Raw genomic sequence first — 15275 nt, forward strand, 5'->3', positions numbered from 1 at the left:
AAAAAAAAAAAAAAAACTAATTAAGAGGGGAACTTTCAAATGGTTCTAACATTGATTGACATAAAAAAATCTTGAGATAATAACTAATTAACAAGTATATATGTGACAGCTCCCGGAATGGACCAGGATCTTCTTTCATGAAATAATTAATTTGCATCGATTTCTCCGTGCAAAACGTGATCAAATTCCATGATTGCTAGCTCCAGATTTGACATTCTTACAGTTGCCGACAAGCTGCTGCTGTCATTATCCCAATTATTAGCAAAAATTAATGTTCATAGATCAGTCTGATCGAGCTACTGTGTTCCGTATGTTCTGTGTATATATATATGTGGACGCCATTGTTAACCAGAGAAAAGCTTCTGAAATTAAGGAAATTAACCATTAACCTGCTTCAATGGAGGTTCAGATCCTTTGCAAGAAGATGATAAGGCCATCTTCTCCAACTCCATGCCACCTCCAGACCATGAAGCTTTCGTTAATCGATCAGATCATTCCGCCGACCCACATCAACATGATCTTCTACTACTCCTCCAATGGCGAAAAGGCCACTGAGAGATTCTCCCAATTGGAGCAATCTCTCGCCGAGGCATTGACGAAGTACTACCCTCTTGCCGGAAGGCTCGTCGTCAACGACCTCTCCGTCGATTGCAACGACCAGGGCGTTCAGTTCGTGGAAGCAGAGGTCACCGGAAACCTCGCGGAGTTTCTGCGCAGCGAAAGGGAGATCGAGGTTGTGGACAAGTTCGTTCCGTGGGATCACATCGGCGCCTGTGGTCCAGCCGCCGGTGCTCCGCTGGCGGCGGTTCAGATCAGCACGTTCGATTGCGGCGGCTGGGTCTTGGGGATCAGCGTTTCGCACAAAGTCGCCGACTTGTATTCGATAATCGGGTTCGTTAATGGCTGGGCCGCCGCTAGCCGCAGCGGCATCCAGACCGTTGCCGCCCCGGTTTTCGAGCTGGGATCGCTGTTCCCGACGAGCAATCTCTTGCCGCTGAATCCCCCGCCTAGCATGAAAAAAGGAACTAAGATCGTGACAAGGAGGTTCTTCTTCGGCGAGCTGGCTATTCAGGCTCTGGTGAGGGAAGCCGGCGGCGCCGCCCCCACAAGGGTGGCGGCGGCTACGGCGTTGATCTGGAAGGCGCTCATTGGGGTGGCTCAGGCCAAGCATGGCCACCTGCGAACTTCCCTGCTCGTTCATCCCATGAATTTGAGGGGGAATACCGGGTTGTCGATACCAGAAAACTCCTTTGGAAACATGCCGATGCTGTTCATTACTCGGTTTCTGCCAGAGGAGAGGAAGAAGGAGTTGTCGGAGCTCGTCAGCCTGGTCGGAGAGTCCAGAAGAGACTGGGATCCGGCCAAAATCACCAACCTCGACGACCTATGCGCCATGGTAATGTTTATAAATAGTCCTATCTCTTTGTAAATAATCATAAATAAACATATTTCTAAATAAATTATGAATTCGTTCCCCATCTGTCCCTCGCTTATTAGGTTAAGTTTCAATAGAGATAACGGTTTTTTTTTTTTTTTTTACAATTTAAGCAATCTTCGAATATGAACTTGTCTTGTTTTAACTCTTTATACAAAAAAAAAAGAAGATAAATTTTATTTTTTTAATAGATCCACTATGCTCAAAAAAGACACAATAATAATTAAATGTCATAACTGGATGTTAAAATATTGTGCCCTTATATAAGTAGACTGAAGAATTAGTATGAGTTTGGATAGAATCACGTGAACAGTTAAATTTGATCATCTAGATGCCTAGGGAAGCCAGCTATATATGGGATAGGTTTGAACCCAAGTCCACCTTAGTACTTGTTTAGATCATCTTGGGGCCTCTTTTAATTTGGGTGTCAACCTTAAATTTCAATTACTTTAGAACTAAACTAACTAGTGTAAATTACAAAAACTAATCATGGCTCAAACAAAAAATTCATTTTTAACTCATTTTCTAAAAAAATATATATTTTTAATTTCTCAAATAAATTAATTACACTTTATAATCACTTTATCAATTTTAATAATGCCAACTAATTTTATAAATTTACTATTTTATTTAAATATTTTAATTCGACCAGTTTTGATACTGCCATCTTACCAATTTAAGTATCTTCTCTGAAAAAAAAAATGACTATAAAATATAATTAATTTATTTGAGTTGATAAAAATATTTTTTTAAAAAAAGGAACTAAAAACAATTGTGTTCATTTATTTCGTCAAATAAATAGAATTATTTACATAACAACAAAACCCACATCCTTTATTCCGGACAAATAAATATTCAATATTTGTAACAGTATCAATAGTCACGTGAAAATTATCAATATATAATACCTGAAGTTTGATTCTTTATTTCTTAATCCCAAATATAGCATGTGAAAAGTACAATTTCAAAGCCAAAAATAGTGTTCCTTTTATAAGTGGGAAGTGATATTTAAAAACTCAATATTTTATATTATATTTGTATCGACGTAACATATATATAAACATAATTCTATTTTTCCATTTAATAATAATAATGTAAATTATGGCGACAGGTGAGCAGCTCGTTCGGAGAAGCAAGGAGGGAGAAGATACAAAATGAGAGAGTGGACGTGCACCTGTGCGCGAGCTGGAGCGGGCTGCCGCTGTACGAGGCGGACTTCGGGTGGGGGAAGCCGGTGTGGGTGAGCAGCACCAGCACGCCGTACGAGGTGGTCAGCCTCATCGACAACCGCTCCGGCGACGCCATCGAAGCCTGGGTCAGTTTGAACCAGAACGACATGCTCCATTTCGAACGCGATTCTGACATCTTAGCCTTCACCTCGCAGTAATCTCCGGTCCGAATTCATCGGACCAGTGCCGGCGCATGAGAAAATGTAATTGCCGGCGCATGAGAAAATGTAATTTCCCCGTTCCATATATATATATTATATATATGGATTACGTCAGCATTGTCGGTAAAATGACGTTTTCGGGAATAAATAAATTACTTTTATTAAGAGGGCGGCGCGTGGCCGCAAGATTTTGCGGCTGGGCTGATGCCACGGCTTTAACATCAGCCGCAAGAGGATGCGTTTCGAAAATAACCAAAAACATCCACATAATTACGAAATAACCTAATCGTCACATTCTGGTAGTCTTCCTCTTTCATACTGTCACGTCAAGTAACAATTTTTCTTAATTTAAACAATACTCTCCAAAGAAATAATATATTTATTGAATACCATAAAAGAATAATTTTGTCATGATTTCGAATGGCAATTTTATTCAATAAACTAATATGCATAAGGATGATCAAATTTTGATTTCAAACCGATAGATTTAGTTTGGGACCCAATGAACACCATTCTTGTCTCGTGATTCTAATACTAATTATAATTAATTTTTTATCTTATATCAATGCAAGACCAAAATATATTATAGATACATAATACATATAATATTTTTTAAAAAAATTATATTAAAAAATAAAAAAAATATGAACCATATTAGATTAGATCGAACCAATTAAGTTAAGTCTACATCTAATCCCAAACCTATCATGTCTAATTTTTGGTTTAAAATTCTTAAAATTTTGATCCTAATGTTGGTTCGAATAAATTTAGAAGTGGGTTAATTCAATTTAGATCAAATCAACACCCTAGATTATGTATATATATCATAACAATAGGAATTTCCTCTACCGTCTCCTCTACTCAAGAGGCACATTTCATCAGTTTCTCGTTTAGTTGAAAAAACAATCCATGTTGTTGTGCAAGGTTTGGATTTTTGGGATAACAATGGAAGAATCAATCACACATCTAGGCTTCAAACAATGTGTCCAAAAACAAGCAAGTTGTCGTAACTCGGCTTCCCATTTCCACACGTGACATTGCTTGTGCTGCCACCATTGGATTCAAAATCGTACACGTGACCCATTTTGACATGTTTTGTCTCTAGACATCTCTAATTTTCCATTGTGATAAGGGTTGCTAGACTTTCTTTAAAACCACCAAGCCATAGCTCTTGAGCCTGACTTACTTTGCAAGGTTGGTCATCAATTTCATTGTTCAGACCCTGTCGACGTTTGATTTCGGCCGACCGTGATTCGTTTTGGGCCGCGGTGAGTCAATCCAAAAAAATACCGAGAAGGAAGAAAGAAAACCCCCCCCTCCCCCAAAGTTCCAAGCGTGTACACCAGAATCTTTTACGTGGTTCGGCCAGAACGATGCCTAGTCCACGGCCGCCCTCTGATTATTCTCCCAGAGTGGCGGTATCTGATTATTCTTTTTTCTGTCCCTCCTCTTTGCTCCTCATGGCCCCCTTTATTTCCATTTTTCTTGAGGGACTTTTACAATCTAGATAATATATAAAAATACAGTGTTTGTATAATGGGGGACAAATAGTTCTTACCGCCTTCGCAAGACCGGGAGTGGGATCCTCATTACGAGGGGCATGGGCTGTTACAGATAAAGTGATCGGACCCTACCTCTGACTTCTCAGCAGCTTTGCCGCTCATGCGAGCTGGAGATTTTAGGCGAGCGACCTGGATGGCCCAGCGATCTGGAGGATATTTCAGGAGCTCGTTAGTCGATTGCTCCGAGCTCGTTGGGGGATTACCGGGAGCTCGCCATACGCTCGCTTTACGAGTTCCGGGTCTTTGATGGAGGCTGGACCTTCCTTGACGAGGTCGTTCGGGCCTTCTTGGCCTTGGGTGATTGGGCCGGTCTATCGGACCGAGTCTGGCCCATGCGGGGAGATGCGGGAAATACATATAACATAAGCCCCCCAGTTCGCGGTACGATCTTCGTGCTGGGAACTGACGCGTGCCAGCTGTTCTTCCATCCCTCCAACTTCTGTCCAATCACCTTAAGTCTCGTCGTTCCACGCAGCACGCTTTGTCGGCAGCGCATTTAATGCGCGCCCCCTCCCCATTTCTGCGCATGATTAAACTCGTGGGACCCACAAGCTGTTGTGCGGCCGCTGGATGCCGAGCATGTGATAAGTCGTCATTCGATCCGACGGTTGGGATGGATCAGGCCGTCAGTATAAATAGTGGGGAGTGTCCACCCGCTTCTTCTTTCACGCTATTTTGAAACTCCCTCAAACTTTTGCCTCCCTGCTTTCTTGTTTTTTCTCTCTCGAGGCCTCCGTTATCGCCGTGCTTTCAGACGTCTGCCGTTCTCGTCCGGTGCTTGGTACGAGTCCCCATTCAGTCGTCAAGCGCAGCTTTTAGGTAAGTTTGTCGTGTCTTTTCTTCTTCTTTTAGTGAGGCCGTCCACCGTTGGTTAGCCGTCGGTGGTTTCTCTGGCTTCGTCGATCGATGTCGTTCTCATTTTTGGAGAAACGGCACGATTCGGTTTGTCGTTTGCTGGGCCTTTGGGTCCAATGACCTTAGGATTAGCTTTTCATGGAACACCGGGCTTGCGGCTGCAGCCCCTCCGCCCTAGGCGGTACCCCTTTTTGCGAAGCGCTCGGCCTGGAAGACCTAGGGGACGTTTTAGGGTTTTTCTTCTAGTTTCTTGAGGTCTGGTTCGCGACTTGCGACCTGACTGTTCTCTCTTTTCCTTTGTAGATGTCCGACCAACACCGTGGAAATTCAGGTCAAAAGCGCTACAATTATATCGTAGGAGAAAACGACACTTCGAGCTCCGAAGATTGTCTCATTATGGAGGGCCAAAATCTTGGGGGTGCGAGCTCGGGGTGCAGGGAGGTCGCCGTCCCGACCTCTCGGGAAACCGAGCTGAAGGTTCAAGATCAGATCGCTGCTGATCTTGCGGTCTTCAAGAGATTCTCGTCCAAGGCCAAGCTTCACGAGGTGATGACTTGTGCTCAGGAGTTTCGTCTCCCCAGGACCTGCCCCCTGCATCGAGCTCCCATGCAGCCTACCCGCCAGCCAATTTCGTAGCTATTAGCCCCCAACACCTCGAGTCTGGCTTTAGGTTCCCAATAGCCCCGTACCTTATCGCCCTCTTGAACGACGTCAAGCTCGCCCCCTTCCAACTAACACCGAATTCGTATGCCCAACTTACTTCTTTGGCCGTTTTATTCCTTATAAACAAACTTCCTCTCCCTTCCCCAAAACTGATAAGATTTTTATTTTCTTTCAAAAATGCCAAGGACGGGCTGTATTACCTGGCGGCCCGTCCTTCTCCGTACAAGGCCGCCCTTCCTCAGGGTAAAGCAAAGGGGAAGTCCAACGTGGGCGATTACAAGTCCAGTTGTCTTGCCCTTCCCTTTCTCTACTTAGGAATTGTAGCTTCGCACTGACCCCTGGTAAGAGAAGATGAGCTCTCACGAATCTTTCCTTTGTTCCGAGAGTGCTTGTTTTAACTTGCTCATGTTTTGATGCAGATTTTGGGGGGAAGAAACCGATTTTATCGGCCGAGGAGACTGATATCCTTGGCAAACTTGTGGCTGCGGAGTCGAGCTCGGAGATTCTTGAGCTTTCGGACGAGCTACTTCGCGAATACGAGCTCGCCCCTCCTCTTGGCACCGAGACTGTCGAGGGAGATCATTTCAGGGACTTGGGTGCGGAGGTTCTCTCTTCCGGCTTACAGCTCGCTGAGACGAACAGTTCAAGAGGGGAAGCCGACCAAGATGATAATATGGTTGATCTCGAGCTCCTCCAACCGAAGCGTCATAGGGCGAGGTCGAGCACTACGTCTTCCATAACCCCGAGCTATAGCTCGCGGGATGGCAGGTCGGAGCAGCCGCAGCCGCAGTCACGCCCCCAGCAGCAGCAAACCCAGCAGTCGCGGGGGGGGCAGCAGGAGCAGCGGCAAAGAACACTGCCCCGTCAGCCCCAACAATCAAAGCAAGCTCATCTGCAGTTGGGGCATCGGCCACCTGCTTCCCGAGACCATGGTTCGAGTGGAGCCCGTGGGAAGGAGGTTGCGGTGGAGGTTCGAGACGCTCCTGCTGCCAGCTCGAAACGGAGATCGGACCAGCTGCAACAGGGGGAGGATATCAGGGCCAAACGGGTCAGGGTCCGTGAGAAGGAGCTGGCCGTGGAGGCCCTGCCAGGAGGGGTCTTTGTTGGTCCCCTCCTGGATTCCGTGCCCGATTTCCTGGGTCCGAACTCCAAGCCCCTTGACGACCCGAAGTTAAAGGGAATCCCCCTTTGTGATTTTGTCGCCCGTCACAGCCTGGTGGTAAGTAGGAATTCTTCGTACCTTGGTTTCTTAACCTACCCCTTTGGTTTTTTAATGAGCTAACATTTCTTCTTTTGCAGACTTCTCTTGCTGCCGTGAAGCTCCGAGCTCAGTACAAAGATTTTGAGGAGCAGCTTCAGTCGGTGAGCACGTCCCGTCAGGCCGAAATCGCGAAGCTTGAGGACGAGAAGAACGCCCAAAAGGCCGAAATAACGAAGCTCTCGGACGAGAAGAAAGATCTCCAGGTCGAGCTTCTTGCCACTCAAAAGGAGGTGGAGGGTTGCTTGACGCGTCTGAGGATGGAGATCCAGAAGAATAAAGATCTCGACGAGGAGCTTCGCAGATCGAAGAACATGTGGGAGCAAGCCAACTCCGGGCTCACCGGCGAGCTAAATGGAGCGAAGGCGGAGTTGCGGAGGGCTGAGGAGCGACTCAGATCAACCGAGGCCGAGCTTAGGGAGGCGAAGGAGGAGCGGACACGGGCGGATGATCATGCCGTCCGATGCGAGGAGCTTGCCAAGAGGACCATTGACGATATAAGGGCGGAGGTCGGAGAGCGGATGGACGCGGCTCGTAGGGAGACCAGATCCGACACCTGCTCGGCATTTCTGTACACCCTTTGGGTGAACCATCCTGAGATGGATTTCTCCTTTTTCGGTGCGCAGGCTGTCGAGGAGGTGGCTCGGTATGCTGCCGAGGCCGCGGAAGATGCTGATGATGCCAATACCCTTGACTCGTTTTTGGTCGCAGCGCAAGCTCCTCAGGTCGGGGCCGAGCTATCCGGGGTCGCCGCGGCTCAACCTGGTGAGACTGCCAAGGAGCCTCCTGTGGAGGTTGCCGAGGTTTTCCCAGCCGGGATTGTCGAGGTCGATCTCCAGCCGACCATACCTACTGAAGCTCGCCCTGTCGAGGTTGATTCTGCAGAACCAAACGCCCCTCTTAGCTAGGATTCCCACATGTATTTTTTTTTTTTTTTTGTAATGTGACCTTCATCTCATAATAAAAAATTGGCATTTTGTGCACGTTGCCTCAGATTTCCTCGCGAATTCAAGTTATCTCTGATGACGATTCTTGAATCATGACTTGAAAGTAACTTCTTCACGGTATAACTTGAAATTTCTTCAACAAAGCCCCCGTATTTTTGAAAGGTCCACTGATAAGGAACTTTTGAGTATGTAACTTGATAATAAACTGTTCGAAAATAGGTCCAGGTAGATCCGGAGTTTTATCAGCTCGTAAACTAACGCTCTTTAACCAGCTCGTTGATGATAGTTGTAATAATCAGCGCGAACACTCATACCTAGGCAATTTCCAGGAAACCCCGTTCGGCATGTTTTGACGAAATAACGAGAGCCTTCCCGAGATATATGTAAAGTCGGACGGCCTTGTGATCTTGTCTAACATGCGGTGGCTGAGAAGCTCGTTATAGGGCGTGTGCCTGATAGGTCGCGAATGCTTTATTTTTAGCCAAGTTAAGACGGACCTCAGCTGATAGGGTCCAATACGCAAAGTTTGCTAGGGTATGAGCTTATGCCATGGCCTCGGCCGGCATGTTGAGGCTTTAATAAGTTTTCAATAAATTGGGAGCGAACACTCAGGTAGGTCGCAGACCATGGCTTTAAGCCAAGATAGGAGAACCCCAGCTAGTGAAAGCGCAGCCTGTAGCACCAAGTTATATGTTCAGGCGGGTCATAGAGTGACCCCAGCTAACACACCATGGCTTGTTATTTCGTTTGACTTGTACGGCCGGGATATGTGTCCAGGTAGGTCGCGTTACGTCCTCAGCTAACACCCAGTGGCTTCTACAAGTTTTATTTGAACTGAGAGGGAACACCCAGGTAGGTCGCAGACCATGGCTTTAAGCCAAGATAAAAGGACCTCGGCTAGCGAACCCAAGCTCGGGGTTACTTGTGGAAGTGGTTGCTCAGTAGGTTCCGAACCATGACATAAAGTCAAGATGACTGGTTCTCAGCTCGCAAACCACGACCTGATGGAGGGACCGAGGTAAATGCTCGGTTAAGCCGTTAACCGTAGCGCCGTGGCTAGGTTATTTAGGCATCAGCTCGCAAACCATGGCTTCTCGACCCCTCGTTACGGGGGCATTCAATCGAATACCAATAAGAATAAAGTGTAATGAAAGTTCATAAATTCTGACCAGAATCATGAAAGTCATTCGTAATGAAAAAGACGGAGCATAGGCAAGAACGATTACATTTATCTGAAGTAAGGACGAAGATGTTCTGCGTTCCAAGCTCGTGGGAGAGGGAGACCGTCCATGTTTGCCAGATGGTATGCTCCGTTATTCAAATTTTCTTTGATGATAAATGGACCTTCCCAGTTAGGCCCTAAGGTGCCATCGCTTGCCGCCCGTGCTCCTGGTAGTACTAGGCGTAGTACCGGATCTCCGACGTTGTAACGTCGGATTCGGACCTTCCTGTTATAGTATCGTGCCACTCTTTGTTGATAAATTGCGATCCTCACGCGAGCTACATCTCTTGATTCCTCGAGCAGGTCCAGATTAGCCGCCAGTAGCTCGTTATTGCGATCTGAGCTGAAGGTGGCCCTTCGGTGGCTGGCCACTTTATTCTCAGCGGGGATCATAGCCTCCGACCCATACGCCATTGAGAATGGGGTTTCTCCAGTGCTGCTTCGGGCTGTTGTTCGATAGGTCCATAGCACTGTTTGCAGTTCATCCACCCAGGCCCCCTTTCTAGCCTCAAGCTTTGTCTTCAGGGTCTGCTTGATTATTTTGTTGACTGCTTCGACCTGCCCATTGGCCTGGGGGTGATCAACGGCGGTGAAACTCTTTTGAATCCCCATTGACTCGCAGAATTGGATGAATTGCTCGCTGGTAAATTGGGTTCCGTTGTCCGTTACTATTTGCTGTGGCACTCCAAATCTGCAGATTATGTTATCCCATGTAAAAGCTTGTGTCTTCGCACTGGTGATCTGTGCGAGCTCTTTGGCCTCTGCCCATTTGGTGAAGTAGTCAACTGCCACTATGGCATGTTTGCATCCTCCGCGAGCCGTGGGCAGCGGCCCGATTAGATCCATGCCCCAAATGGCAAAGGGCCAAGGGCTGCTCATCTGCTGCAGGTAGGCCGGCGGAGCTCGCGGAACCTTGGCGAACCTTTGGCACTTCTCGCATTTCTTGACCGTCTCTATGGCATCTTGCTTCACGGTGGGCCAATAAAACCCTTGTCGGAGGGCCTTTTGTGCCAGAGAGAGTGCCCCTGCATGATTACCGCAGTGGCCTGCATGAATTTCTTCTAGCACAGACTGGCAATCGGTGCCGTCAATGCACCTCAGGAGTGGGGCTGAGAATCCCCTCTTGTACAGTCTTTCATCGTAGATGCAATATCGGGCGGCTTGAGCTCGCAGGCGACGTGCTTCCAGCTTGTCTTCCGGTAGTTTCCCGTCTTGCAGATATTCCAAGATGGGGGTCATCCATGAGTTTTGGGGCACCGTGATCAGTAGCGTTTCATCTCATTGTTCTGTGCTCGGGGTGGCCAAAAAATCGACAGGTATGTCCCCCAAGAATTCTGCGTCCCGGGCAGTTGCTAGGCGAGCCAGAGCGTCCGCATGAGAGTTCTGGGAACGGGGGATTTGATGCATTTCATATTTTTCAAAAGTGGCTAAAAGTTCGCGTGCCTTCTGTAAGTATGCTGCCATCTTCGTGTCTCTGGCCTGGTATTCTCCCCGCACCTGGTTGACAACTAGTTGAGAGTCGCTGAAGATCTCCAAGAATTCAGCTCGTATTTCCTTTGCCAGGCGGAGTCCTGCTAGTAAGGCTTCATACTCGGATTCATTATTGGTGGCTAAAAAACCGAACCTCAGGGCGCAGAGGATTTTGTGACCTTCGGGGCTTATTAGCATAACCCCGGCTCCCGCTCCTTGTTCGTTCGATGATCCATCGACGTATAGTTCCCAGGACGGTCCTTTCAGGTTTTCCGGCTCTTCGTCAATTGGCCCAGTAAACTCGGCAATGAAGTCTGCCAACGCTTGACCCTTTATCGCCGTCCTTGGTTTGTACTTTATGTCGAACTGAGCGAGCTCAATAGACCATTTTAGTAAACGACCTGAGGTATCCGGTTTTTGGAGGATTTGTTTCAATGGGTATTTGGTCAGGACTTCGATCTCATGAGCTTGAAAATAGGGTCGCAGCTTCCTCGACGCCACTATTAGACAGTAAGCTAATTTTTCGATTGGTGCGTACCTTGTTTCTGCATCGATTAGGCTTTTGGAGACGTAATAAATGGGGTGCTGCACCCCTTCTTCCCCCCGAACGAGGGCCGCGCTGAGAGCCTGTTGGGATACTCCTAAGTACAAGGTCAACCTCTCTCCCTCCTTAGGTTTGGCGAGCAGCGGGGCCCGTCCCATGTACTCCTTTAGTTGTTGGAATGCGAACTCGCATTCTTCTGTCCATCTGAAGTCTTTCTCCTTTTTTAGAAGCTCGAAGAAAGGGGCACACTTGTCAGTTGCCTTTGAAATGAAACGGCTCAGAGCCGCGACCTGACCATTGAGGCTTTGCACCTCCTTCTTTCTTATAGGCGACCTCATGTCGAGCAGAGCCTTAATTTTGTCTGGGTTGGCTTCAATGCCTCTGTTGTTTACCATAAACCCAAGAAATTTTCCAGAGGCTACACCGAAGGCGCACTTGAGCGGGTTGAGCTTCATCTGATATTTCCTGAGGACTCCAAACGTTTCTCTTAGATCGGAAACGTGGTCCGTCACTTGCTCGGATTTTACCAGCATGTCGTCAACGTATACTTCCATGGTTTTTCCGATCAGTGTTTCGAACATCGTATTGACCAGCCTCTGGTAGGTCGCGCCAGCATTCTTCAATCCAAAGGGCATGACCTTGTAACAATAGAGCCCCCGGTCGGTTATGAACGAGGTGTGCTCTTGGTCCGTTGGGTTCATGGGGATTTGGTTGTAGCCTGAATAGGCATCCATGAAACTGAGGAGGCGGTGACCAGCCGTTGCATCTACGAGTTGATCGATTCTGGGGAGGGGAAAGCTGTCTTTAGGACAGGCCTTGTTCAGGTCGGTGAAGTCGATGCAGGTCCTCCACTTCCCGTTTTTCTTTTTTACTAGGACCGGGTTGGCCACCCAGACCGGATAGTGGGCTTCCTTGATGAAATTATTCGCCAAGAGTTTGTCCACTTCTTCTTTAAGAGCGGTATAACGCTCCGGAGTCATTGGCCTCCTCTTCTGGCGTACTGGCCTGTAGCCTAGATCTACGTTGAGCCTGTGTGACATGACTTCTGGGGCGATTCCCACCATATCTTCGTGGTTCCATGCGAATACATCAAGGTTAGCTTTAAGGAAATCTGTAAGTTGGGATTTTACCTCGGGGGCTAGACTCTTGCCTAGCTTGAGGTGCCTTTCCTCGTCTGCCTCGCCGACTGAGATATCTTCGAGCTCTTCCATGGGACCGGTGGGCTTTTCGCAGTCGATCTCGCGTGGATCCAGGTCCTCCCATCGGCCGGTTGATCGCGGGCCGACTTTTGCGATGATATTTACTTTCTTTCCCTTTGCTCCCATTTTCAGGGCGTCCTCATAGCAACGTCTTGCGAGGTGTTGCTCGCCTCGTACACACCCTACACCGTCGGGGGTCGGGAATTTCACCGTAAGCGACCTGGTTGAGGTCACTAGATCCAGGTCGTTCATCGCCGGCCTTCCGAGTACGACGTTGTATGCTGAGGGGCAGTCAATTATGAGGAATTCTGCCAAAGTAGTGGCCTGGCGGTTCGCATCCCCGATGGTGAGGGGAAGGCTGATCCGACCGACGGGAATCACTGCGTCTCCCGTGAACCCATAGAGTGGCTCTGGGGACGAACCCAACTGTTCCGGTCCCAAACCCATCTGATCGAAGCATGCTCTGTACATTACATTTACCGAGCTGCCCGTGTCCACCATTATCCTCCGCACTTCGGAGTTGCCGACCTGGGCTCGTATAACGAGTGCGTCGTTGTGCGGCCAATGGACGTCTCTGGCGTCTTCTTCCGAGAAAAACATCTTCTCTGGGATTGGGTTACCCCTAGGCCGCTTCGCGGGAACCGGCTGTTCGCCCGATCTCGCTAGCAAGACATGGTTGGCCTCTCGTATGTATTTGTCGCAGGATTTGTGGGAGGAACCAGCGAGGTGGGGCCCGCCATGGATCGTGTAGATGGTTCGTACAGCCGGTGCTTGGTCGTCGTCGGTGGGAGGCTGCTGCTGTACCGGCGGCTGGCTTGGTTGATTAGTCGGCCGCACCACGTAATCTTTCAAGCGACCTCTTCTTATCAGATCTTCGATGGCGTCCCTTAGGGCCCAGCATTCCGAGGTGTTGTGACCCGCCTCGTTGTGGTACGCGCAAAATTTTTCTTTGTTTCGGAATTTGTTTGGGGTTCTTAACGGGTTGGGCTTCCCGAATTCCTCTTTGTTCCTTTCGATGGCGAAGATCCTTTCTTGGGGGTCTGACAGGGCACAGTAGCTGTCAAAGCGCTGTGATCTATGAGGTCGCTCATCTCCCTCTGCCTTCCGAGCTCGCTTGAACACTTCATTGCTCGAGCGCTCCCCCCGAGCTTCTCTTCCGGCGTCTCCGTTGTGCCTTTTCTTACTCTGGCTGGAGCCCCCAACTTCTTCTCTCGACCCGACGGGCTTCTTCGTCCCGAAGGCGTCTTCCCATCGGATTTCCTTGGAAGCTCGTTCATAGAATTCCCCCAGGTCTTTGACCGGGGTTCGGTAGATGCTCTCGTAGAGCTTTCCGTCTTTTCGGAGGCCGGCGGAGATCGCCGTTAGGATACTTTCATCCGAGGGATCCTCGACGTTGCTCACCTCGCGCCTGAACCTGGCGATGTAATCCCTTAATGGTTCGTTTGCTTTCTGGAATACGGTGGCGAGGTGGCAAGGTGGCGCGAGCTGCCTCCTTAGAGCCCTGTATTGGTTAAGGAACCTCTGTTGGCACTCCTCCCAGCTGTTGATGCTACGAGGCGGAAGGCTCCTGAACCAAGCTCGGGGGATGTCTCCTAAGATTGCTGGGAAGGCGCGACATTTAGCCAGCGAGCTGGTTGTCTGTAGATCCATTTGCACGTTGTACGCATCCAGGTAATCATAGGGGTCGCTGTCCCCATGATATTGTGGCATGCTCGGGACCTTAAACCTCCGGGGCAGGGGTTCAAGCTCAATTTCTCTGGCGAACGGCGTCCTATCTCCACGGCCATTATTCTGGCTGCGGACTCCTTGTCGTTCCTCCAGCTGTCACACCCTCTGATACAGCTCTTCCACAGTTGAGTCCGGTCCTACTGATTGCTGGGCTTGCGATCGCCTGCTTCTTTCTCGGACTGGGGAGCGGTGAATTGGGGACGGGTAGTTATCCCCGATATCTTCTTCCGCGGGTGGGTGTCTCTCCTCCCGCGGTTGGCGGACCCTGCGAGGCGACGCCGGTGGGTCGTGGACAGCCCGTGCTTGAGCTTGGGCCAGAATTCTGACCGCGTCAGCGAGTTGCATTACCGTATTCTCCAATGCTTCCTGGCGCTGTTGCCAGTCCCGGATCGTCCCTGTCCCGGTGATTTGGATAGTAGGCTGGACAGGGATCCGTGGTGGTATGCCGGGAGCGTCTCCGGCGGGCGGCGGCAAAGGAGTATCGGCTGTCGGGGCAATGGGTCCTCCATTTGGTGGTAAGTCTCGTGGTCGGTCGTGGTGATTTTCAGGCGGGTCTACCGCCGCCTCGGAACTTCTAGTATTCCTTCCTCTAGCCATGGCTATTGATCAGAGCGGCCACTTCCTCTAGCGCCAAAATGTCGACGTTTGATTTCGGCCGACCGTGATTCGTTTTGGGCCGCGGTGAGTCAATCCAAAAAAATACCGAGAAGGAAGGAAGAAAACCCCCCCCCCTCCCCCAAAGTTCCAAGCGTGTACACCAGAATCTTTTACGTGGTTCGGCCAAAACGATGCCTAGTCCACGGCCGCCCTCTGATTATTCTCCCAGAGTGGCGGTATCTGATTATTCTTTTTTCTGTCCCTCCTCTTTGCTCCTCATGGCCCCCTTTATTTCCATTTTTCTTGAGGGACTTTTACAATCTAGATAATATATAAAAATACAGTGTTTGTATAATGGGGGACAAATAGTTCTTACCGCCTTCGCAAGACCGGGAGTGGGATCCT

At 48.9% G+C, this 15275-nt stretch overlaps 1 protein-coding gene across 1 annotated transcript; it reads left to right on the top strand.

Moving 5' to 3' along the window:
* The first annotated feature begins 335 nt into the window (after positions 1–335).
* LOC127801152 (acetyl-CoA-benzylalcohol acetyltransferase-like) lies at positions 336–2990 on the top strand. The gene is made up of 2 exons (XM_052336028.1): positions 336–1396; positions 2547–2990. Exons 1-2 carry the CDS (start codon positions 398–400, stop codon positions 2820–2822), a joined length of 1275 nt encoding a protein of 424 aa, XP_052191988.1. The 5' UTR covers positions 336–397; the 3' UTR covers positions 2823–2990.
* Positions 2991–15275: the final 12285 nt, after the last annotated feature.

Source organism: Diospyros lotus, chromosome 5 (assembly GCF_014633365.1).
Source record: "Diospyros lotus cultivar Yz01 chromosome 5, ASM1463336v1, whole genome shotgun sequence".
NCBI classification, from domain to species: Eukaryota; Viridiplantae; Streptophyta; class Magnoliopsida; order Ericales; family Ebenaceae; genus Diospyros; species Diospyros lotus.